This window comes from Quercus suber, unplaced genomic scaffold (genome assembly GCF_002906115.3).
Source record: "Quercus suber isolate HL8 unplaced genomic scaffold, Cork oak 2.0 scaffold_273, whole genome shotgun sequence".
NCBI lineage: Eukaryota > Viridiplantae > Streptophyta > Magnoliopsida > Fagales > Fagaceae > Quercus > Quercus suber.
The window spans coordinates 656,689-676,031 of record NW_027069729.1 but is presented as its reverse complement, the minus strand read 5'-3'; the positions used below and the strand labels follow the sequence as shown (position 1 = coordinate 676,031).

The 19,343-nt window shown below is 31.0% G+C and overlaps 1 protein-coding gene across 1 annotated transcript in view; it reads right to left on the bottom strand.

The window, feature by feature from the left end:
- The window catches only part of LOC112011764 (2-oxoglutarate-dependent dioxygenase 19), a 29,385-nt gene extending 11,776 nt beyond the window's left edge, over positions 1 to 17,609 (bottom strand). Inside the window, 7 exon segments of the mRNA XM_065781617.1 lie at positions 1,953 to 2,060; positions 2,431 to 2,762; positions 6,261 to 6,483; positions 6,944 to 7,108; positions 8,514 to 8,573; positions 8,850 to 8,947; positions 17,411 to 17,609. Coding sequence (XP_065637689.1) covers positions 1,953 to 2,060; positions 2,431 to 2,762; positions 6,261 to 6,483; positions 6,944 to 7,108; positions 8,514 to 8,573; positions 8,850 to 8,947; positions 17,411 to 17,609 — 1,185 coding nt within the window.
- Positions 17,610 to 19,343: the final 1,734 nt, after the last annotated feature.

Sequence of the window (19,343 nt, the reverse complement as noted above, 5' to 3'; positions counted from 1 at the left end):
ACAAGGAGTCATTCAAATTGTGGCCTATCAACTACATATTTTAAAATTTTAACCTTTGAATTGCATGTTCTATATATTCTTAAAACATATATCAAATTTCATGTCAATCTAATGTTATTTACTATTTGATCAAAATAAAAATAACACCAAACTTTAAGTACCAATAGTGTACTATAGTCTTATGTATTAAGAAAAATTAAATCAGCCATTTAGTTTATTGATCAATGCCACCACATGATTGTATGTAATTGGACAACCTAAATAATTGCAACTTGAAGATCTAAACCTAAGTTTTAAATTTTTAAATAATAGCAGCTGATTGAGGAAGTTTAAACTCAGTAATCACATTCATTACCATATCAACTTATAAACTTCATATAGGATAATTTGTAATACCTTTAACATTTTTTTAAAAATAAACAATCAGAAAGTATAGTGTTGATGTGTGGTTTGAATTTAATGTATACCAAGTGCATGCACATGATTTGCACATGGTATCATACTCATTTAAAATGTCGGTTAAGTTGTAGCCAATTTTGAGTGGCATCAATTGCTTCTCCATTTCTGTGCACGACTTCTCCACCAATTAGCTTTTTTGTGGTTCTTCTTTAAGAGATAGACCTACCTAAAATTTGGGCAATACTGCAACACGATTATATAGTTTCATTTTAAAAAAAAAAAAAAAAGGAAAGGACAAATGTTGCCTAAGCATCTAACAATTGCTTCAATAGTGTCTTAACACCAATCCTAGCAAAGAAATTAATCAGTGTCGCATTGTAGCATTCCATTGAGCATTGGGTAATTCTTATTTGTTGCTAGTTTATTCGCTTAAATATGAGATAAAAAGTGAACTTTTAGTAAATAAGATAGGCCTTTTTTTTTCCCTGAATAAACCAACTTAATTATTTGCTTAAATATAATTATTATCTTACCTTTTAGTAAAGAAAAATGTTTTTTTTTTTTTTTTTGAAACCGAAGAATTCATTCATTCATTCATATGTAAAAGATCTTGATACAAGGCATTCACAGCAGGTGGTGGAGAGTCTTCCATCCAATACATTTCATCACTAATTGTCCTAGCATGTCGAGCTAAGGAGTGTGCAACCATGTTACCATCCCTTTTAATGCAGCTGATTGAAACATATTGCAGCCCACGAACAAGATGTTGGATGTCTTCAAAGATGTGTCCCAGCAAGGAGTTGTTTTCTGCAGAGCATGATATTGCATTCATTACCAATGCATTATCCCCTTCAATGACCAATCTTGAAAAACCAGCTTCAAGGGCGAAATGAACAGCTCTCCTACACGCCAAAGCTTCAGCTTCTGCACTGTTAAGAGACAAAGGACCCTTGACTGACATCCCAGCCATCACCTCGCCCTCTTCATTGCGGATAATTGCCCCAAATCCAGAGCAGTTCAGATCAGCAAAAATTGCTGCATCAAAGTTAAGCTTGTATGTTGATGTAGGTGGTGGTTTCCAGGAAATTCTAGCAGGTGCCATGACTGGTATAGCAGCTAGCTGAACCTGTGATTTTTTGTACTCATCAAGATAGTCCAATGCTCTTTTATTCAAACCCCTTGGATCCATCATCTGTCCTCCATGCACCACTTTATTAAGAAAAATGTTTTCAAGACAAGGTACATAGGTAATTCTTATTTATCTCATAAGAGCATTACACGTACAGAACAAGAAAATAGAAAATAACATTAACACAAATCACCAAGCATAATTTGCATGCAAATTCAGCTTGCATGGCTTATTAGGCAAACGGATTATCTCCAAGGAGCTACGTGATCTAGGAACCAACGCGTAGTCTTTCAAAGTCGGACATTCTTCAAGCATGATTTTACATCAATTTCGTGGTACTGATTTGCTTCCAATAACTCTTTATAAGTCTTCACAAGGTATGCTGGGGGTGATGCTCGTCTACACACTCTGGCAGAGGGTTCACCATAGTATCCAATGATGGTCCAATAAACAGTGGTAAGCTTATCCTCCTTACATTGTTGTTTAGCACCACTCGATGGAAGACACTCTTATACTTCCCATTAGTTAGAATCTGTCATAAGTTCATAACATATATAATATGGGATATTGGGATTAACAATATATATATAATATATATATATAGGTAAAAAGGTTAACAATAATTTTTGTGCAATAGTAAAAATAGCAAAATGTCCAATCTAGAAACGCAACAAAAAATATTTTAGCTGAGGATTGTTTATTATGCGTGTTTTTATAAATTGAAAATGTGATTTTAAGTCATGTTTTTAGTATTAAAAACATAAGTTTGTGTAACGTATTATGTATAATAACTACTACCGTTTTTAGTTTTACTAACTGTAAAAAGTAGAAATGAGGTAAATAAGAAAATGAGACACGGTTTTGCATGGAGAAGAGGGTTATAATTGTGAACTTAGTTGTACCTCAATTTGGTCAGCAATGCTGACAACAATCGAATTAGGTTGAGGATTTGCATTAATCCATTTCCCATGATGCTCAAGCTGAAGACCATTACTTAAACCTAGTAGGAGAAGGATTAGGAGCCCAGGGTCATAATGAGGAGCCTGACCTAATTGATTTTCAGAATACGGACGGAGTGGATAATTATTTGGTGTAATAAAGTCACAGCCTGATTCTAGCTTCATTCTCTTCTCTATGTAGCATTCTTCAAACCCCAAGGTTTTTGATATCCCTCTAAGTAATTGGATTCCCACTTCTCTCAATCTTTGGATACACTCTTGTAAGACCTCACTGTAGGCAAGAAGAAAAAGACTTCATGGGTTAATGAGTCATTGATAATGAAAGCAATCATGTAATTGAATCATGTGTACTTAATTATTGATCATATATATGTGATTCTAAACACAGAAGAAAAAGAAAGGAAAAATAAAAAAAACACAGTCACAGATGATTGAATCATGCAGGTACATTATATATGTTACAATCAAAGTGCATTATTATTCTGTGTCTTATTTATAGAAATGTTGTTTTCTTTCATTTAAATGACAAAATTTCGTCTAAATCTGTTTTGGATGAATCTCCTCCAACTAATCATGTGACTATTTAAGTAATTCTCAATATATATCTTAATAATCATATTGTTTTAATTTTCATGTGGTGAAATTGAATTTTCCTCCAAAATAGTTTGGAGAAAATTTTGTCCACATTAGTGCTTTATTCTATGTTATTAGTTTTCGTATTCCTATTATGTGGGATGTAAATGATTTTTCCTAAAATTCTTTCTTCCGATCTTATTAATACATATGCATGGAGAAATATATGTGTATATATATATATATATATTACATTTTACATTTTCATACTTGAATCTAATTAATTCACTTATTCGACAACAAATTAATATATTTGTTGTTCTTAATCTTCTTATAATATCATTACTCTCTCTCTCTCTCTCTCTCTCTCTCTCTCTCTCTCTCTCTCTCTCTCTCTCTCTCTCTCTCTCTCTCAAAATGGTTAGGTCTATATTTGGTGTAATTTTAAAAAATACGCATGAACATTTTTATTAATTCAATTTTTTATATTAAAAGTTGGAACAATTCACTAAAGCGATTGTGCACTAAAGCTTGGAATTAGTAGGTTTAGTTTAAAGCTAGTTTTCAGCTTTAAAGGGGGAGGGGAGTGGAGAGAGGGAAAAAAAAATGCTATTTAACAAAATGAAAAAATAGGTGATATCAAGCACATCTTACTTGATAATTACAAAATACCTTAAAATTGTTAAACCTGTTCGGTAAACAAATTAATAAAAGAACTACTTTTTATATAAAAAAATTGCTTACAAAAAAATAAGAGAAGGGGATTTGAACTCTTAAGTTTTCTTCATGAAGAGAATCGGGTAAAGCTATTAAGTTGTAAACTTTAGATAATATATAAATTTAAATATTTTATTTTATAAATATTTTCTTATTCTAGAATATGAATGATTCAAGTAATGACCAATATATTTTATTATTATTTAAAAAAAAAAAAAAAAAAGATATATGAGCATTTTTGAAATTTCAAAATTTTTATGAAAAAGTTGAATAAGTCTTAATAGAATTTCAAGCAAAAACGTTAAAACTTGTGCTTTTAGAATTGGCCCCCAGACAAGGACGGAACTATTAAGGGACAAACGAAGGCCATGATCCCCTCTTTTAATAATAACTAGTTTGGATTGCACGTGCAAGGCACGTGTCACCGTTTTAGTGAGAAAATTAAGATATAATTTTTTTTGGAAGAAGTACAAAGTTATGTATTTAAATTTAGAATAGTTATTTAACATATAAATATCTATTTACTATAACAATTTCTTAGAACCTATTTGCTAAATGTAATATCTACTCACTAAAAAATTCTACTAAGAATGATAATAAATGTCATCATCTTTTAACAATAAACAACTAAATTTTGATAAAACATTGTCATAATATATAAATTTTCACAATGAATGATAATATATACTACAATTGAAACTCTTAATCAAATGAAATGCCTGCAATCGTCTACAATGAAGATTTTGTTATCCATACATTTTTATTTATTATCATATTTTATGAGCATAACTACTATGATGTTTAACTTAATTTTTAATATGAAAACCCTTTTACGCAAGAAAATAAATTAAAAATAACAAGATAACAAAAGACATATGCCATCAAAGTTTCTATTAGATAAAATTATAAATATAGACGATTTAAACTTAATAAATTAGTGTTTTCTAGGTATATAACAAATAAAACATCATATATCACCATTCTCACTTTCCAGACATGACTACCACATAAAATTCAAAATACAAAAAGAAAACTTTTAGGATATTAAAATTTTGTGGGGTGTATTTTATACATTGCATTATTGAATATTCTAGAAATCATAAAATTTCGTTAGGGTTTATCTAAGAGTGTAATAGTAGGGGCATATCCTCCTTTACAAAATATAAAGGAGGAAAATTTTCAACTTTAGTTTAGGGAATGCATGAAACTACCCCAAACATAAAGGGTGAAAGTGCTTTTTTACCTCTTTTTATAAAGGAGGAAATTTTTCAACTTTAGTTTAGGGAATGCATGAAACTACCCCAAACATAAAGGGTGAAAGTGCTTTTTTACCTCTTTTTTGTGGGTAAAACTGTGTGTGTGTGTGTGTGTTTTAAACATAAAAAATGTGTTAAAAAAATGCAGCCCAAAAAAACTGTGTATAAAACAATGAATTTTGGTTCAACAAATTGACTAATCCAAAAAAAAAAAAAAAAAAGTCTAGCAACACAACAAAATTTCACGATATTTTTACAATACTTTTATTTTTAGCTATGATGGATCCTAGTCTAATATTTTATTATTTTATTTTAGAGTTATGCTATGTTCATAACATTTTTACAATAAATCTTAAGTGGTAAATTATTATTAGTTCTAAACTGTGCATTAAAAAAATAAACAAGTCAATTGAAGAAAATTGTGCTGGAAAAAATAAATTTTGGCTCAAAGGATTTTACTAAACCAAAAAAGAAGCCTAGAAACACAACAAAATATCATAACATTTTCACAATATCTTTTCTTCTAGCTGTGGTAGGTCTCAGTCTGCTATTTTATTTTTTTACGTCTACAATATTTTTACAACAAATCTTAGACGACAAATTGCTATTGGTTTTAAATTGGAACCACCACTTTAAATTGTGTATTAAAAACAAAAATAAAAAGATAGCACAAGAAAATTGTGCTTAAAATAATAAATTTTGACTCACCTAATTTCACTAAAATAAAAAAAAATAAAAAAAATTCTAGGAACACAAAAAAAAAAAATATTTTATTATTTTATTTTAGATATATGTTACTTCCATAACATTTTCACAACAATTTTTTGTTGAAAAAATGTTACTGGTTTTAAACTGTGCCCATTACTAATATCATTTTTTTTATCCATCAATAATATCTTGTCACATAGAATTTGTTTTGAAATTATTGTAAAAATGTTTTTACCATCATCAATTCTTCAAAAAACATTTCTCAAACCTTTTTATTTATTTATGGCTACATTATTTTGTTTGTGTAGAAGAGTTTAGGGTAGACTCTAAAATTTGAAGTCAAGGTAAATTACTCTGAAATCATCTTCATTCCTTGCTAAACGAAACACTGAACTAGTGTTTTTAGCTGAATCTTTCTTAATGCTTTCTGTATCTTTTTTTCTTTTTTTGAAGTAAAGACAAAGAAAAAGAAATATGGAAGAGGAAAGCGGGGTGTGGTTTAAGAAGATTACGTTAAACCCGCAGGTTTGGTAGGGCAATGAAATCATTGAAATGTAGGATGTACGGCCATCTTGATGAACTCTGAGCTGACTAAGTCATTATCCCGTTTGCCCCAGCGGATCCTATCCATTGGATCATTTGACTCATACTCTTTCTTCTCCTCCTCATTCAGATCAAAGAATTTGGCTAATGCTTCGTACACTCTACTTATCAAGCAATCCGACATTCCATGATTAATCACCTGCCAAAATATCAAGTTGACTAGTCATGCTCATGCACAAAAAGAATGTGAAGTAATAATATTGGAGCTTTGTAGATCACATCTATAAAGATAGTATAATAAACTGTTATGAAGTCTGGAATTACATGAAGTGAACCTACACAATATTCATCACATAAGGTTGACAAATTACGGAAAAAGGTAATACAAATATATGTGATAATAAATGTAATTAGTATCACTTTAATTAGATGATAACTTTGTGTTTTGATTTTTTTTTTTCTTTTTTTGTGATCGGTGATATATTAGTTTATAAGATTAAAGTAATAGAATTTGTAGTATTCTTAATATCACTTAAATAGAAATGATGTTACTCTAATGATAAACTTAAATGAACTTTAATCATATTAGTCCAACAACAATTATTAAAAAAATTGTGAAAAATATTGTATCCCTAATCTTACACGTTTATTTTTCATACCATGAAAGAACCGTACTCTAGGCACGCATTTTGGAGGTCTTGCATGGTCTTAGACCGTTGATTATGGTCTTCAGATGTGAGCATTGAGTAGTCTATGATGGGAATGGGATCATCTACTCCTAAGAATGAGCCATCAGCGTCTATGGAGGAGCCGTTTGAGTCAACCTGTGGTGTGTAATATGGATGAATTTTTGTCTGATTGACTGTTGAATTTGTTTCGGCCATTGAGAGAGTGAGAGAGAGAGAGAGAGAGAGAGAGAGAGAGAGAGGGAGAGTTGGCGCAAATAGGCTTTAAAAGTATAGAACTAGGTGAGATAGTGTAAAAATAGGGCCGTATGAGACACAATTTATAGGCACTTATCATGCTCAGCAGCTTTGTAATTCAGGAATTTTGAGTTCAAAACTTCTTATCCACATTTTGGGGCAGATTCATCGCTATTTTAGCAATAGGACTTTGTCTTAAAACAGTTTGCATATGTTATAGGTCGTGTTTCACATTCAAATTGTGAAAAAACTTATAACGTGGAAATCGATCTTTAAATTTCTTGTGGTAAGAAAACGTATAACGTGGGATCTTTTGAATCTTAGTAAGGAAAGAGTTTCTTTCCTGGACGTTTCTCCTTCCATGCATTCAATATTTTCTACTGGTAGGTCATGGGGTTTAAAGCATTGTCCTTCTTTTGTCTCCTTTGTGTTTTATAGGTTTGTCTCTTTATGTTTTCTATATTCCAACAGCTAATCTCTAGAGCGTGTAAGGACAAATAATTACACCCAAAAAAAATATTTTATTTTGATATGATTCGTAAAAGATGGACACATCTCATTATTTAAATTTCCCTATCAAATGATTTTATATAATTCATAAAAGATAGACACAGGCCATAACTTGAATTACCCTGTCAAATGGTTTGTTGTCACTAGTTGGACTAGGCAGGGAAGCTTCTTCCCTTAACCCTTTTATTTTGAGGTTATATTTAGTGATGATGTCAAAAATCGCCAGTTATGTTACTCATCAAATCCAGAGCTTTTAACAGTTTTTTAAGATCTACAAGAAAAATAAAGCTGATTGAAGAGACAACCATGGTGAGTCTCAATAGGGGAGCTTTTGATGCTTAAGTCAGTGTCAACTCATATATTTTGTATGTACATAATATTGTCTCTTTTATAGGTGATTTGGATAGTTGTTGGATATAATTAAAGGTGATTATTATCTGAGTGTAACGATCATTGTACTTGAACAATTATATCTTTTTCTTTTAAGGCCAAAAAAGTTTGTGTGACAATATTAACATGTCAATCAAAAGTTAAATGTCTTCAAATTTATATGTAGATGAAGGATAACAATGAAAAGTAGTCGACATTGAAAGGTCACTACAAAAGAGATGTGACTCTTAAAGTCTATTAAAGTCCCATATCCTGACTAAAATGCTTAAATGCAAGACTGAAGTAAACTATTCTTTGCCCTCTATAAATGATAACCTATACTTGCTAGCAATTAAGCTTCTCATTCACGGCAACGAGGACCTGACCATCAGTCAAGAGCAACGAATTGTGTCTCAGCCAAGTTTACCTTCACTAGGAACAGTAGAGGTGGCTGCCATTTCTTGTTCTTTGGACTGACCTCTAAGTTCTGAGATTGTACAGCATCCAAAAATACTTAAAGAGTGCACATGGAAGCCTTACGTGAAATTTTCTCAACCTTGCTCAGCTTCTAAGAGAGAATTAAAGAGTTGTAACATATATAGTTTCTAGAAAATTAGAATTTTGTTGGAGTGAAAGTGAGAGAGTACTTTCAAGATGGGACGGTATCTAAAATTTAACATTCTATAATTAAACCTCTCTAATTAATTAATCATAAAATTAACGAATGCTCCGATTTCCAGCACAAATGCTAATGAAAACAAACAGTAGTAATAAGAGTAATTATAGAGGTATCAGGTAATGCAGCAGCTGATGCAAGAAGCAATAGCCAAGCCACGAGGGTAACAGGCAGTGCAGCACTTGCTGATGAGAAGTGCATTAACGAAGCTTGCATCAGAGCATGCCTTGATTAGCACAGAAGTTCTGGAATTGATTAAGTTCTTCATTCAAGAGCATTGAAGAAGTTAGTTCCGTGAATCTAGGAGTTTGTTGCACAAGATTGACACGTGTACAGTTTCTAGAATTTTCAAATAACTGCTTTTGTCGCCTTTTTAGGAAATTAGTTATACGTTTACTGTGTATATAAACAGGGCAGGCTATGTTTTTGGTTCATTCATTCCATTTTTGTATTTCTCTTTCAATCAATGAAATGCTCTCGATTCTATTTATATTTCTCTCAGATTTTTACAATGACAAAGGATAATATTAACATGTGCTTAAACAAATATGGGATAAATAAATAAATTAAATCTATTTAGAATCAAAATAAAATTTCCTAAACGCTGATGGCCAAAGAAATACTAGTCAACCAAACAGGCAAACACACCTCCGGAGGAAGGAACATTCTATAATTACTCTTATTACTACTATTTGTTTTCATTAGCATTTGTGCTGGAAATCGGAGCATTCGTTAATTTTATGATTAATTAGAGAGGTTTAATTATAGAATGTTCACTACAAAAAAGTGGACCTGTTTTAACCCTTATTTTTTGAGGGTTTATTAAAATTTGTCCAAATAAACACTAAATATAACATGCAGGTGACTATTACTAGGCTTACTGAGAAACTGTAAAATAAGTCAACATATAACCCTTGAAATAAGTGCTGAAAAAAATGACATTTTTTAAGAGTAGCAATAAACCTCTACTGGTGTGTGAATTAAGATTAGAGGTTTACAACAGCAAATACAATCAACAGTAGAGGCTTAATTAGTTGAGAGGTTGATTTTTTTTTTTTTTTTTCATCATTTAAATATAATTTTATCTTTTTTCTTTCAACTATAATAATGATAACAATAATGGTAAGGATAATAGGACACCTTGGTTGGTGGTAGTGTACAAAATTAAAATAATGAGAAGGGACAAGAATTAGTTGTTTGTTTAGTTGTGACTTTTAATAGTAAAAAGGGTAGATTACAATAACCTTCATGAGATTTGGGATAATACCAAACATATTCAAAACTTTTTAAAAATGACCTAACTGTTCCTAAACACTAAGTTAACAAAACCAGGTTAAGTTAATCTCATTTTCCCCTTTTCTTTTGCTCTCTTTCTTCTTTGCACAGACCAGACATCTCTCATTCTCAAGCTCAAGCTCAAGCTCAAGCTCATAGACTAAGCAAAGGACCAAAAACCTCTGCCACCAACTCATGCCATACGCTGCTGTTTAAAGCTTGGTGGCTGGGCCGCAATTTGGGAGGATGATGTCTGGGTCTCGTTGAGTGGTGGACGGCGGTTGCTCGATTGCGATGAGTGGTGGACGAAGGCAGTTGCAAGGTCACGATCTAGTGGAGCTTGACATCGTGGATATAGTTTTTTTTTTATAAATTGATTTGGGTTTGTTATGGGGTTCAAGGTGTGAATTGTGTGATGTTGGGTGGGTCGCGGTGGGTGGTGCCGTGGTGGACGGCGGTTGCTGGGTCATACAGTGCTTGCAGTTGTGGGTCGAGATTTTGTTTTGAAATTATTTTTATGTGGGTCTATTTGAGGTTTGATATTGGATGATTGATTAGTTGGGTTGATCTATGTTTAATTTTCTTGTGTAATGCTGGATCTAACTGGGTTGATCTTGGTTTTATGTAGTGCAATTTTTCTTTTTTGGAATGTTTTGCAATTTTTTTTCAAGATGAGGTTCTGTATGGTTTTGGAAAACGGATATTGGTTTGTTGAGTTTTTTTTTTTTTTTTTTTTTTTTTTTTTTTTGAATGTTGCTTCGGTGTATCTTTTGGATTTTGAATATTGGTTTGAGCCTGAGAGTCGGAGAGAGAGATGTTTTAAAGCATTTTAAACACACATTAAGAAGAGATATATTGGTAGTCCATTTCAAGCATTTTAAAGCATTTTAAACTCATTAACACATTTTTACACGTTTATCAAAACATTCAAATAACAGCACTCAAACTCCACTGCCAAACACTTCCAAAATGGACTAAAAATTGTTTGGGAGATGTGAACAAACGGCAAAAAACTACTGGTATATTTTTGAAATTTACCCTAATAAAAAAGTATAGTCATATATGGTGTTAATACTGTGCAATGTGAGGCTGGTACCATAAAATGTGAGAAAAAAATAAGAAAGTACAGTCACAGGCTTTTTTTTTTTAGTGGTCCTATTTTGTAAAAAAAAAAAAACTGTGTTTTTTATTTTATAATATATATATATATATATAATTTTTATTTTGAAAATCTAATTTATAAGTAAATAAAACAATTTGAAAATTAATAGAATAGTGGTCCTATTTTTTAGACAATGTTTTAGTGAGAGTTAGAGTTGTATTTTTACCAGATTGTCCTTTAGTATTATTTCTACTTAAACATAGGGTTGTAAGAGCATTTTTTAACCAAAAAATGAGGAATCCAAACAAGAAAAACCCTTTAAATAATAACTAGCCTCTGAGCACGCGCCCACGCACGTGCTCAGAGGCTCTTCTATTTTTTAGATAAGAGTTAGTTTAGAACATTTATTATAATTTGAGATTACTACATTTTCCAATCACAAAAAAAAAAAAAAAAAAAAAAAAAAAAAAAAAAAACCTAGTGGGTGTGATAAGTATTATGTGCAGTGAAATAATTTTTCATCACACCCCTAGGTTTTTTTTTTTTTTTTTTGTGATTGAAAAATATAGTAATCCTAAATTATAATAAATGCTCTAAATTAACCCTTACCCAAAAATAGAAGAGCCACTGAGCACGCGCCTAACCCTACCCAAAAATAGAAGAGCCACTGAGCACGCGCCTAACCCTTACCCAAAAATAGAAGAGCCACTAAGCAAGTGCGTGCTCAAAGGCTAGTTCTAGTAATGTTGTTTGTATTTTTTTGAAAATACATATAGGTAAAAAAGTGTGTGAAAATATGTGTAATGTTATTTAAAACTGAAAATATATGTTTAAACACATGTACCAAACGGCCCTAAGATTTGATTTAAGAATTCCTTTAAAAAAAATTAAATAAAGGATAATTGTATAATTTGAATGTGCATCATAACTTGTTGTTGTGGCACTACATGATTAGCCTCAATACCAAAGTCATACGTGTTTTTCTAGATTTATTTGCCATTAACCTATTTTCACATTGTAAAATGTATTACTTTTTTATTACAAATAGGAACTTTATAGCATATACAACATTATGATAACACATTATCAAAAAAACAAAAAAATTTATGATAACTTAAATTCAAATCAAGCATATGCTCACTGAGTTTATGTTTTTAAGGGAGGTTGAGTGGTGTTTGACATTGTTGACCCTAATTCTAGGAGGAGTTACTGATTATTTTTTAAGGGTATTTTGGAACAAAATAAAAGTCCAGTCTAAGAGAGATAATTTTGAAAAAAGAGATGAACAATGAGATATTTTTTAAAACGTGATTTCAATAACTGTATTTGAAAGTAGTACGTGATTTTATTTTTTCAAACAAATAAAAAGGATAAATGTGCATTTCTTCGTTTAAGAGATAATCTTTGTTTATTTTTTGAACGTGGTGTAGTATTTGAAAAGATTGGGATAAGGATAAGTACTTTAAAATAAATAAATAAATAAAACCACTCTCCCACTAACTCATGTTTTCAAAACAACCCTAATTATCAAAACAAAACCCACCGTAAGTTGAATAAAATTAAAAAAATAAAAAAAATAAAAAAATAAAAAAAAAAGAAAAACCTATCCCTTTCCCACGATAACCTACATCAATAATTCTATCCAAAACAAAACTCATCCATATGTACAAAATAAAAATGAATGTGAAAAGAAATATAACAAAACCCAAAAAAAAAAAAAAAAAAAAAAAAAAAAAAAAAAAAAACCAAATTTTTTGGATATCTATTTTTGAAAGAAAATAAAAAGCTAAATTTTAGGAATTAAAAAGATCAACTTGGAGAATTGGTGTGACCCCTATCCTTATCCACACGGTAACCTACATCAATAATTCTATATATATATATATATATAAATCATCCTTACGTAATGAAAAAGAACGTGAAAATATATAGCAAAAACAAAAAAAAAAAACCTCATCCTTACCGTACCAATAAACCAGACCATGAAAAATATTTTTAAAAAATGAAATAAAATGTGAAAAGAAACTGAAAAAGGAACCTAAATTTAAGGATTTCCTATTGTTGTAAGTATTAAAATAAATATTATTTTTGTTTAAGATTTAACCGTGATTTTGATATGTAATTTTTTTTTCTTTTTCTTTTCTTTTTTTTTATATTTTTCCTTTCTGTTCTTTAAAGTAACCCAACATACTTCCCTATAAAAAAATATTTTTATTTAAAAAAAAAAAAGGAGAGAGAGAAAAAGAAAAAGAAGAAGAAGAAGAAAGAAAGAAATAAAGGAAGGACTAAGGAGTAACTGAATGTAAATAAAAATTAAATACTTTTCAAATAGGGAAGAAGAGATTTAGAAAAAAAAAATACCTTAAATTCCTACCCCTAATTTTTTGTTTTTTTTTTTTTAAAGCATAAAAGCGTAAATTCTTATTAAAAAAAAAATCCAAAACAAAGTTTGCAAAAAGAAAAAGAAAGAGCTTTACCAATATCCTTTCTCAAAAAGTCAGTTCAAGCACAAACCCTCTTGTTTGAAATTTCTACGTCAGGCACGGCCCACGGATAATAAGCAACCATCAAACACCTTCGAATCCCTAATCACATTCACTCATGGGTAAGTATTTAGCAGCCATGGCAGGTAAGAACTCAAAGAAAGTCAATGATAAACTAAAATAAAAATAAAGAGAAACTTGCAAAAAATAGAACTTGAAAAGCTGTTGGAGCCTTTGATAAAGTCCGTTTAAATTGTTTAGAAACCAAATCTAAAAATAGAAGAAGAAGACGTAGAGCTAAACTGAATGTTTTCAATTTGAAGAAGAATGAGAGAAATTGGTAAAGCATACATGAGTTTGTAGATCTTAAAGTATAGGAGTTTTAATTTACATATTTATCCTCGTTAGTTAAAAATTTATAAGTAGATATGATGGGGGTATTTTAGGCATCAAAATTGAAGAATCCAAATAGGGTAAACCTCTTAAATAATAGTATAGATATAGATAAGTAAAGGAGGTTTGCTTTTTGTTTGTAACTTGTGGCGGTGTGCCCTCTTACACACTCACGTGAATTGTTATAAAATTTTGAGATTTCAAATTTGATTTTTTTTTCTAATGCAAAGAAGTTTCAAACGGCATTTTAACTTTTAACTTTTAACTTTTTATTAATATTATTATTATTAAAAGTAGGAACAACAATTCCCTATTATTGTTAATATTACCTAGTTGAAATTTTAATTAGAGATTAACATATTAAATGAGATAAAGATTTATAAATTTAAACTTTTTAATAAATAATATAAATTTTGGTTTTTTATATATATATATATATATATATATAAATAGTGGTAAATTCGAAATGGTACATCGGTATCGACTAGTACCGAAATATCTCGTTCTATTGGCCAAATTGGTATAAGATTAACTCCCTTGGGTGAAATTGAATTTTCCTCCAAAATGTTTTGGAGAAAATTTTTGTCCATATTAGTGCTTTATTCTACATTATTAGTTTTTGTATTCCTTTTATGTGGGATGTAAATGATTTTTCCTAATTTATATGTAGCCACAATCATGCAGTAATTCTTTCTTCCGATCTTATCAATATATATGCATGGAAATATATATATATATATATATATATTACATTTTACATTTTCATACTTGAATCTAATTAATTTACTTAATAGATAATTGTAGGGTCACAATTTGTAGCCCAAGCCCTAAGGATATGGGATATAGGCCCAATGAGTCCAGTACAATAAATTTGTAAAGAGTGGGTGAAAGAGCTAGGTTTTTGGTAGATTAGTCAACGACTAGTAAGGATTTTAAAGATGAACAAGCATGAAACACACGTAAAACTCGATGAAATGATTGTCCGAGGAGATGGATTATGAATTAAACCACTAGTTTTGAAAGTTAATACAGTTCTTAGTGCTACAGTAATTCCTTTTCACTTTTATCTCTCTTCTTTTTCTCATCCTTTTCTTATGGGACATCTTTTCCCTTATGTAGTTCCTTTCAGACCACCTTGACCATACACATGTTAATTATCTAAGCCTTCACTTGAGTGCATGTCCCATTAGACATCGTTTTTGGCTTTCGGTGAGTTTGTGATAACTGATACTACACTGTTCAAGGGTCTTCTCCACATAAATGCGGCTAGAAAAGTTGCTATAGTGCATTTAATGCGGTGGTAGCAACTTTTCCTTTAGATATTTCCGAGTTTCTATCGCCTTTGTACGTGTCTAGATCTCATCTTTATCGTCGAAACTTCCTGGAAGGTCACCCAAATCACCCAAATATAGAATTGATCAAAATTCATCGTATCCGAGAAGGAGATCCTCCTCAGACTATATTCCTCCATTCTTTCCATATGCAATTCTATACTTCGATGCCCTTCCCAATCATTTAATCCTCATCGGACATATCTCTACCCTCAGATAAGGCCCAGTGCCCAATATACGAATTTAGGATCTTACTCCCACAATAACAAATATATTTGTTTCTCTCTCTCTCTCTCTCTCTCTCTCTCTCTCTCTCTCTCTCTCTCTCTCTCTCAATGGTTAGGTCTATATTGGGTTTGATTTTTAAAAAAAAATATGCATGAATATTTTTATTAATTCAATTTTTTATATTAAAAGTTGGAACAATTCACTAAAGCAATTTTGCACTCAAGCTTGGAATTAGTAGGTTTAGTTTAAAGCTAGTTTGCAGCTTTAAAGGGGGAGGGCAGTGGAGAGAGGGAAGAAAATGCTATTTAACAAAATGAAAAAATGGGTGGTAAATTTTTCAAAAGCGATATCAAGTACATCTTACTTGATAATTACAAAATTTCTTGAAATTGTTACACTTGTTTGGTAAAAAAATTAATAAAAGAATTGTTTTTATATAAATAAATAAATAAATAAAATTGCTTACAAAAAATAAGAGAAGGGGATTTGAACTCTAAGTTTTCTTCATGAACAGAATCGGGTAAAGCTATTAAGTTGTAAACTTTAGATAATATATAAATTTAAATATTTTATTTTATAAATATTTTCTTATTCTAGAATATTAATGACACAAGTAATGGCCAATACTTTTTATTATTATTTATGAAAAAAGATATATGAGAATTTTTTAAATTTCAAAATTTTTATGAAAAAGTTGAATAAGTCTTAAATAGAATTTCAAGCAAAAAAACCATTAAAACTTGTGCTTTTAGAATTGGTCCAGACAGGGACGGAACTATTAAGGGACAAACGAAGGCCATGATCCCCTGTTTTAATAATAATATATAGTTGAATCCTTTTACATTATATATAGTTATAAATTATAATTTAAAGTTACGTTTTCAAAATTTAAATTAAACCTAACTCCTTCCAAAAAATTAAGTTGGTCTCAAGGGATTAAAAAAATGAAAATAGGCAACTCACCCCATCTATAGCCATTTCTTTTAAAATAAATAAATAAATTCTTCAACTCAAGTTATGCTACTAAATTGAATGAATCAAACACCTCAAAAAGTATTGCCAACTTGCGCACAATCCACCAGTACCTCAATGTCACCATTGCTACCTACAGTATCAGTTGGGACGAAGTCTCTCTCTCTCTCTCTCATTTCAAAAAGGAAAAATACTGATCTTATTAAAATTCTGCTTCCATATAATACTTACTTTGGGACTAGAATGTTAAAATTAAGTATTCTTTTTTTTCCTAGTTAATTTACTAATTTAAGTTTTTATTTTTTTGTGATAGGATTTACTAATTTAAGTTATAAAAATACAATGTTAAAAGTAAATAAACTATAGGCTAATTATATCTATATGTTTGCTTGCTTATACAACTAAGATAATGGAGAACAATCTGATAAATCATCTCTTTCTCCCTAATACTGAGTAATTTCAATAAAGTTGAATTGAAATTTGAGAGTGCTTTTTTTTGTCAAAATTTCTGGTTTTTATATGTTCATAGAAATTTATATATCAATAATATCATTGTTACCATCATCAATTCTTCAAAAAACATTTCTCAAACCTTTTTATTTATTTATGGCAACATTATTTTGTTTGTGTAGAAGAATTTAGGATAGATTCTAAACTTTGAAGTCAAGGTAAATTACTCTGAAATCATCTTCATTCCTTGCTAAACGAAACACTCATGAACTAGTGTTTTTAGCTGAATCTTGCTTAATGCTTTTTGTCTCTCTTTTTTCTTTTTTTTCTTTTTTTTCTTTTTCGAAGTAAAGACAAAGAAAAAGAAATATGGAAGAGGAAAGCGGGGTGTGGTTTAAGAAGATTACGAAAAACCTGCAAGTTTGGTAGGGCAATGGAAGGTAGGATGTACGACCATCTTGATGAACTCTGAGCTGACTAAGTCACTGTCCCGTTTTCCCCTGCGGATCCTATCCATTGGATCATTTGACTCATACTCTTTCTTCTCCTCCTCATTCAGATCAAAGAATTTGGCTAATGCTTCGTACACTCTACTTATCAAGCGATCCGACATTTCATGATTAATCACCTGCCAAAATATCAAGTTGACTAGTCATGCTCATGCACAAAAAGAACAAGTAGTCAAATGATGAATGTGGTTCCTCAACATCAATATTGTAGCTTTGTAGGTCTCATCTATAAAGATAATTGTTGAATTTGCAACTGAGAAAGAAGGAATGAAGCAAAGCAATGAAGAAAGAAGAACAACACAAATGCAGTGTTAATAAAAACGACAGAACTTATAAGCAAAAGAAGAAAGGCAAGCTGAAGTCAAACGACAAGCATTTCAATAAAATGAATGGCACGTGAGAATGAACAGTTCTGTACAGCTGTAATAACAGAAGTGGTTAGTTTGTTAAAAGTTAGTTAGATTAGTTTTTAATCCTCCTTACTCTGTGACCGTGTATATATAACAGAGTCTTAATGTAAATTAATCATTTTTTATTCATTATAATCAATTCAAGAATAGTTTTCTATCAAAGCATTTCTTTTCTCTCAAAGCAGTTTTTGGAATTCTTTCTTGATATGGTATCAGAGCTTGAATAGCTCATCAATGGCTTCCGCATCTAACATTGCTTCCGATTTTGAAACTATTCAAACACTTCTAATACTACGAATCGTAGATCATCTAATCAAGCTCCTTCAATGGATGCTGTGAATATCAATCCTTCGTGCCCCTATTTCATTCCACCATCTGATGTTGTTCTGGTCTCCCAACCGTTGATTGGTCCAGAGAATTATCTCAGTTGGTCAAGGGCTGTGTTTCTATCTCTTAGTGGTAGAAATAAATTTGGCTTTCTTGATGGTTCGATCTCCACACCTGATCTCTCGCATCCTCTGTACAATGCATGGCACAGAGCAAACACCACTATTCTTTCATGGATGGTGAATTCCTTGAGCAAGGATCTAGCTACCAGTGTCATGTACATTCACACTGCAAGGGAATTATGGATCAACATGCGAGATAGGTTTTCTCAGCCAAATGTTCCAAGATTCTTTGAAATTCATAAAGAAATTTCAAAGCTTTCACAAGGTTCTTTATCGGTGAGTTCCTATTTCACAAAATTTAAACCTTGCGGGATGAAATTGTGCATTATCAGTCTTTCTCTACCTGTACCTGTGTTTGTACTTGTTGTTCCCAAAGAAATCAACTATGTGCTCAGCAGAAGGATCAAGTTTTTCGATTTCTTATGGGACTAAATGACACTTACTCTACTGTTACTAGTCAAGTCTTAATCACTGAGTCATTACCAGCTTTGAACAAGGCATATTCCTTGATCTTGCAAGAAGAAAAACGCAGGCAAGTTGGTCAAGCTGATTTGGTCATTGAACCAATAGCTCTATATGCAAATAATTCCAACTCTAAAGGGTTTCAAGGTCATCAGGTTCATCAAGGTTGGAATCAGGGAATGACTCATGGCAATCAAGGCATAATTCATGGTAATCATGGTGGAAAGAATGGCAACTCAAGAAAGGAGAGGCCTGTATGTACTTACTGTGGGATTGTTGGTCATGTAGCAAATAAGTGTTACAAACTGCATGGGTACCCTCCAGGATATAAGCAAAAGGGAAAGGCATTTACTAATCAGGTTTCTAGCAATGGCAATGGCTCGGCTGGAAATTTCTTCTATAACAATGGTGTTTCTGGAAATGTTGCTTCTCAACCTATGCAAAACTTTCCTCAATCTAATCAGATGCATTATGCTCCACAATTAACCATGCCACAGCCTCAATTCAATGCACCTCA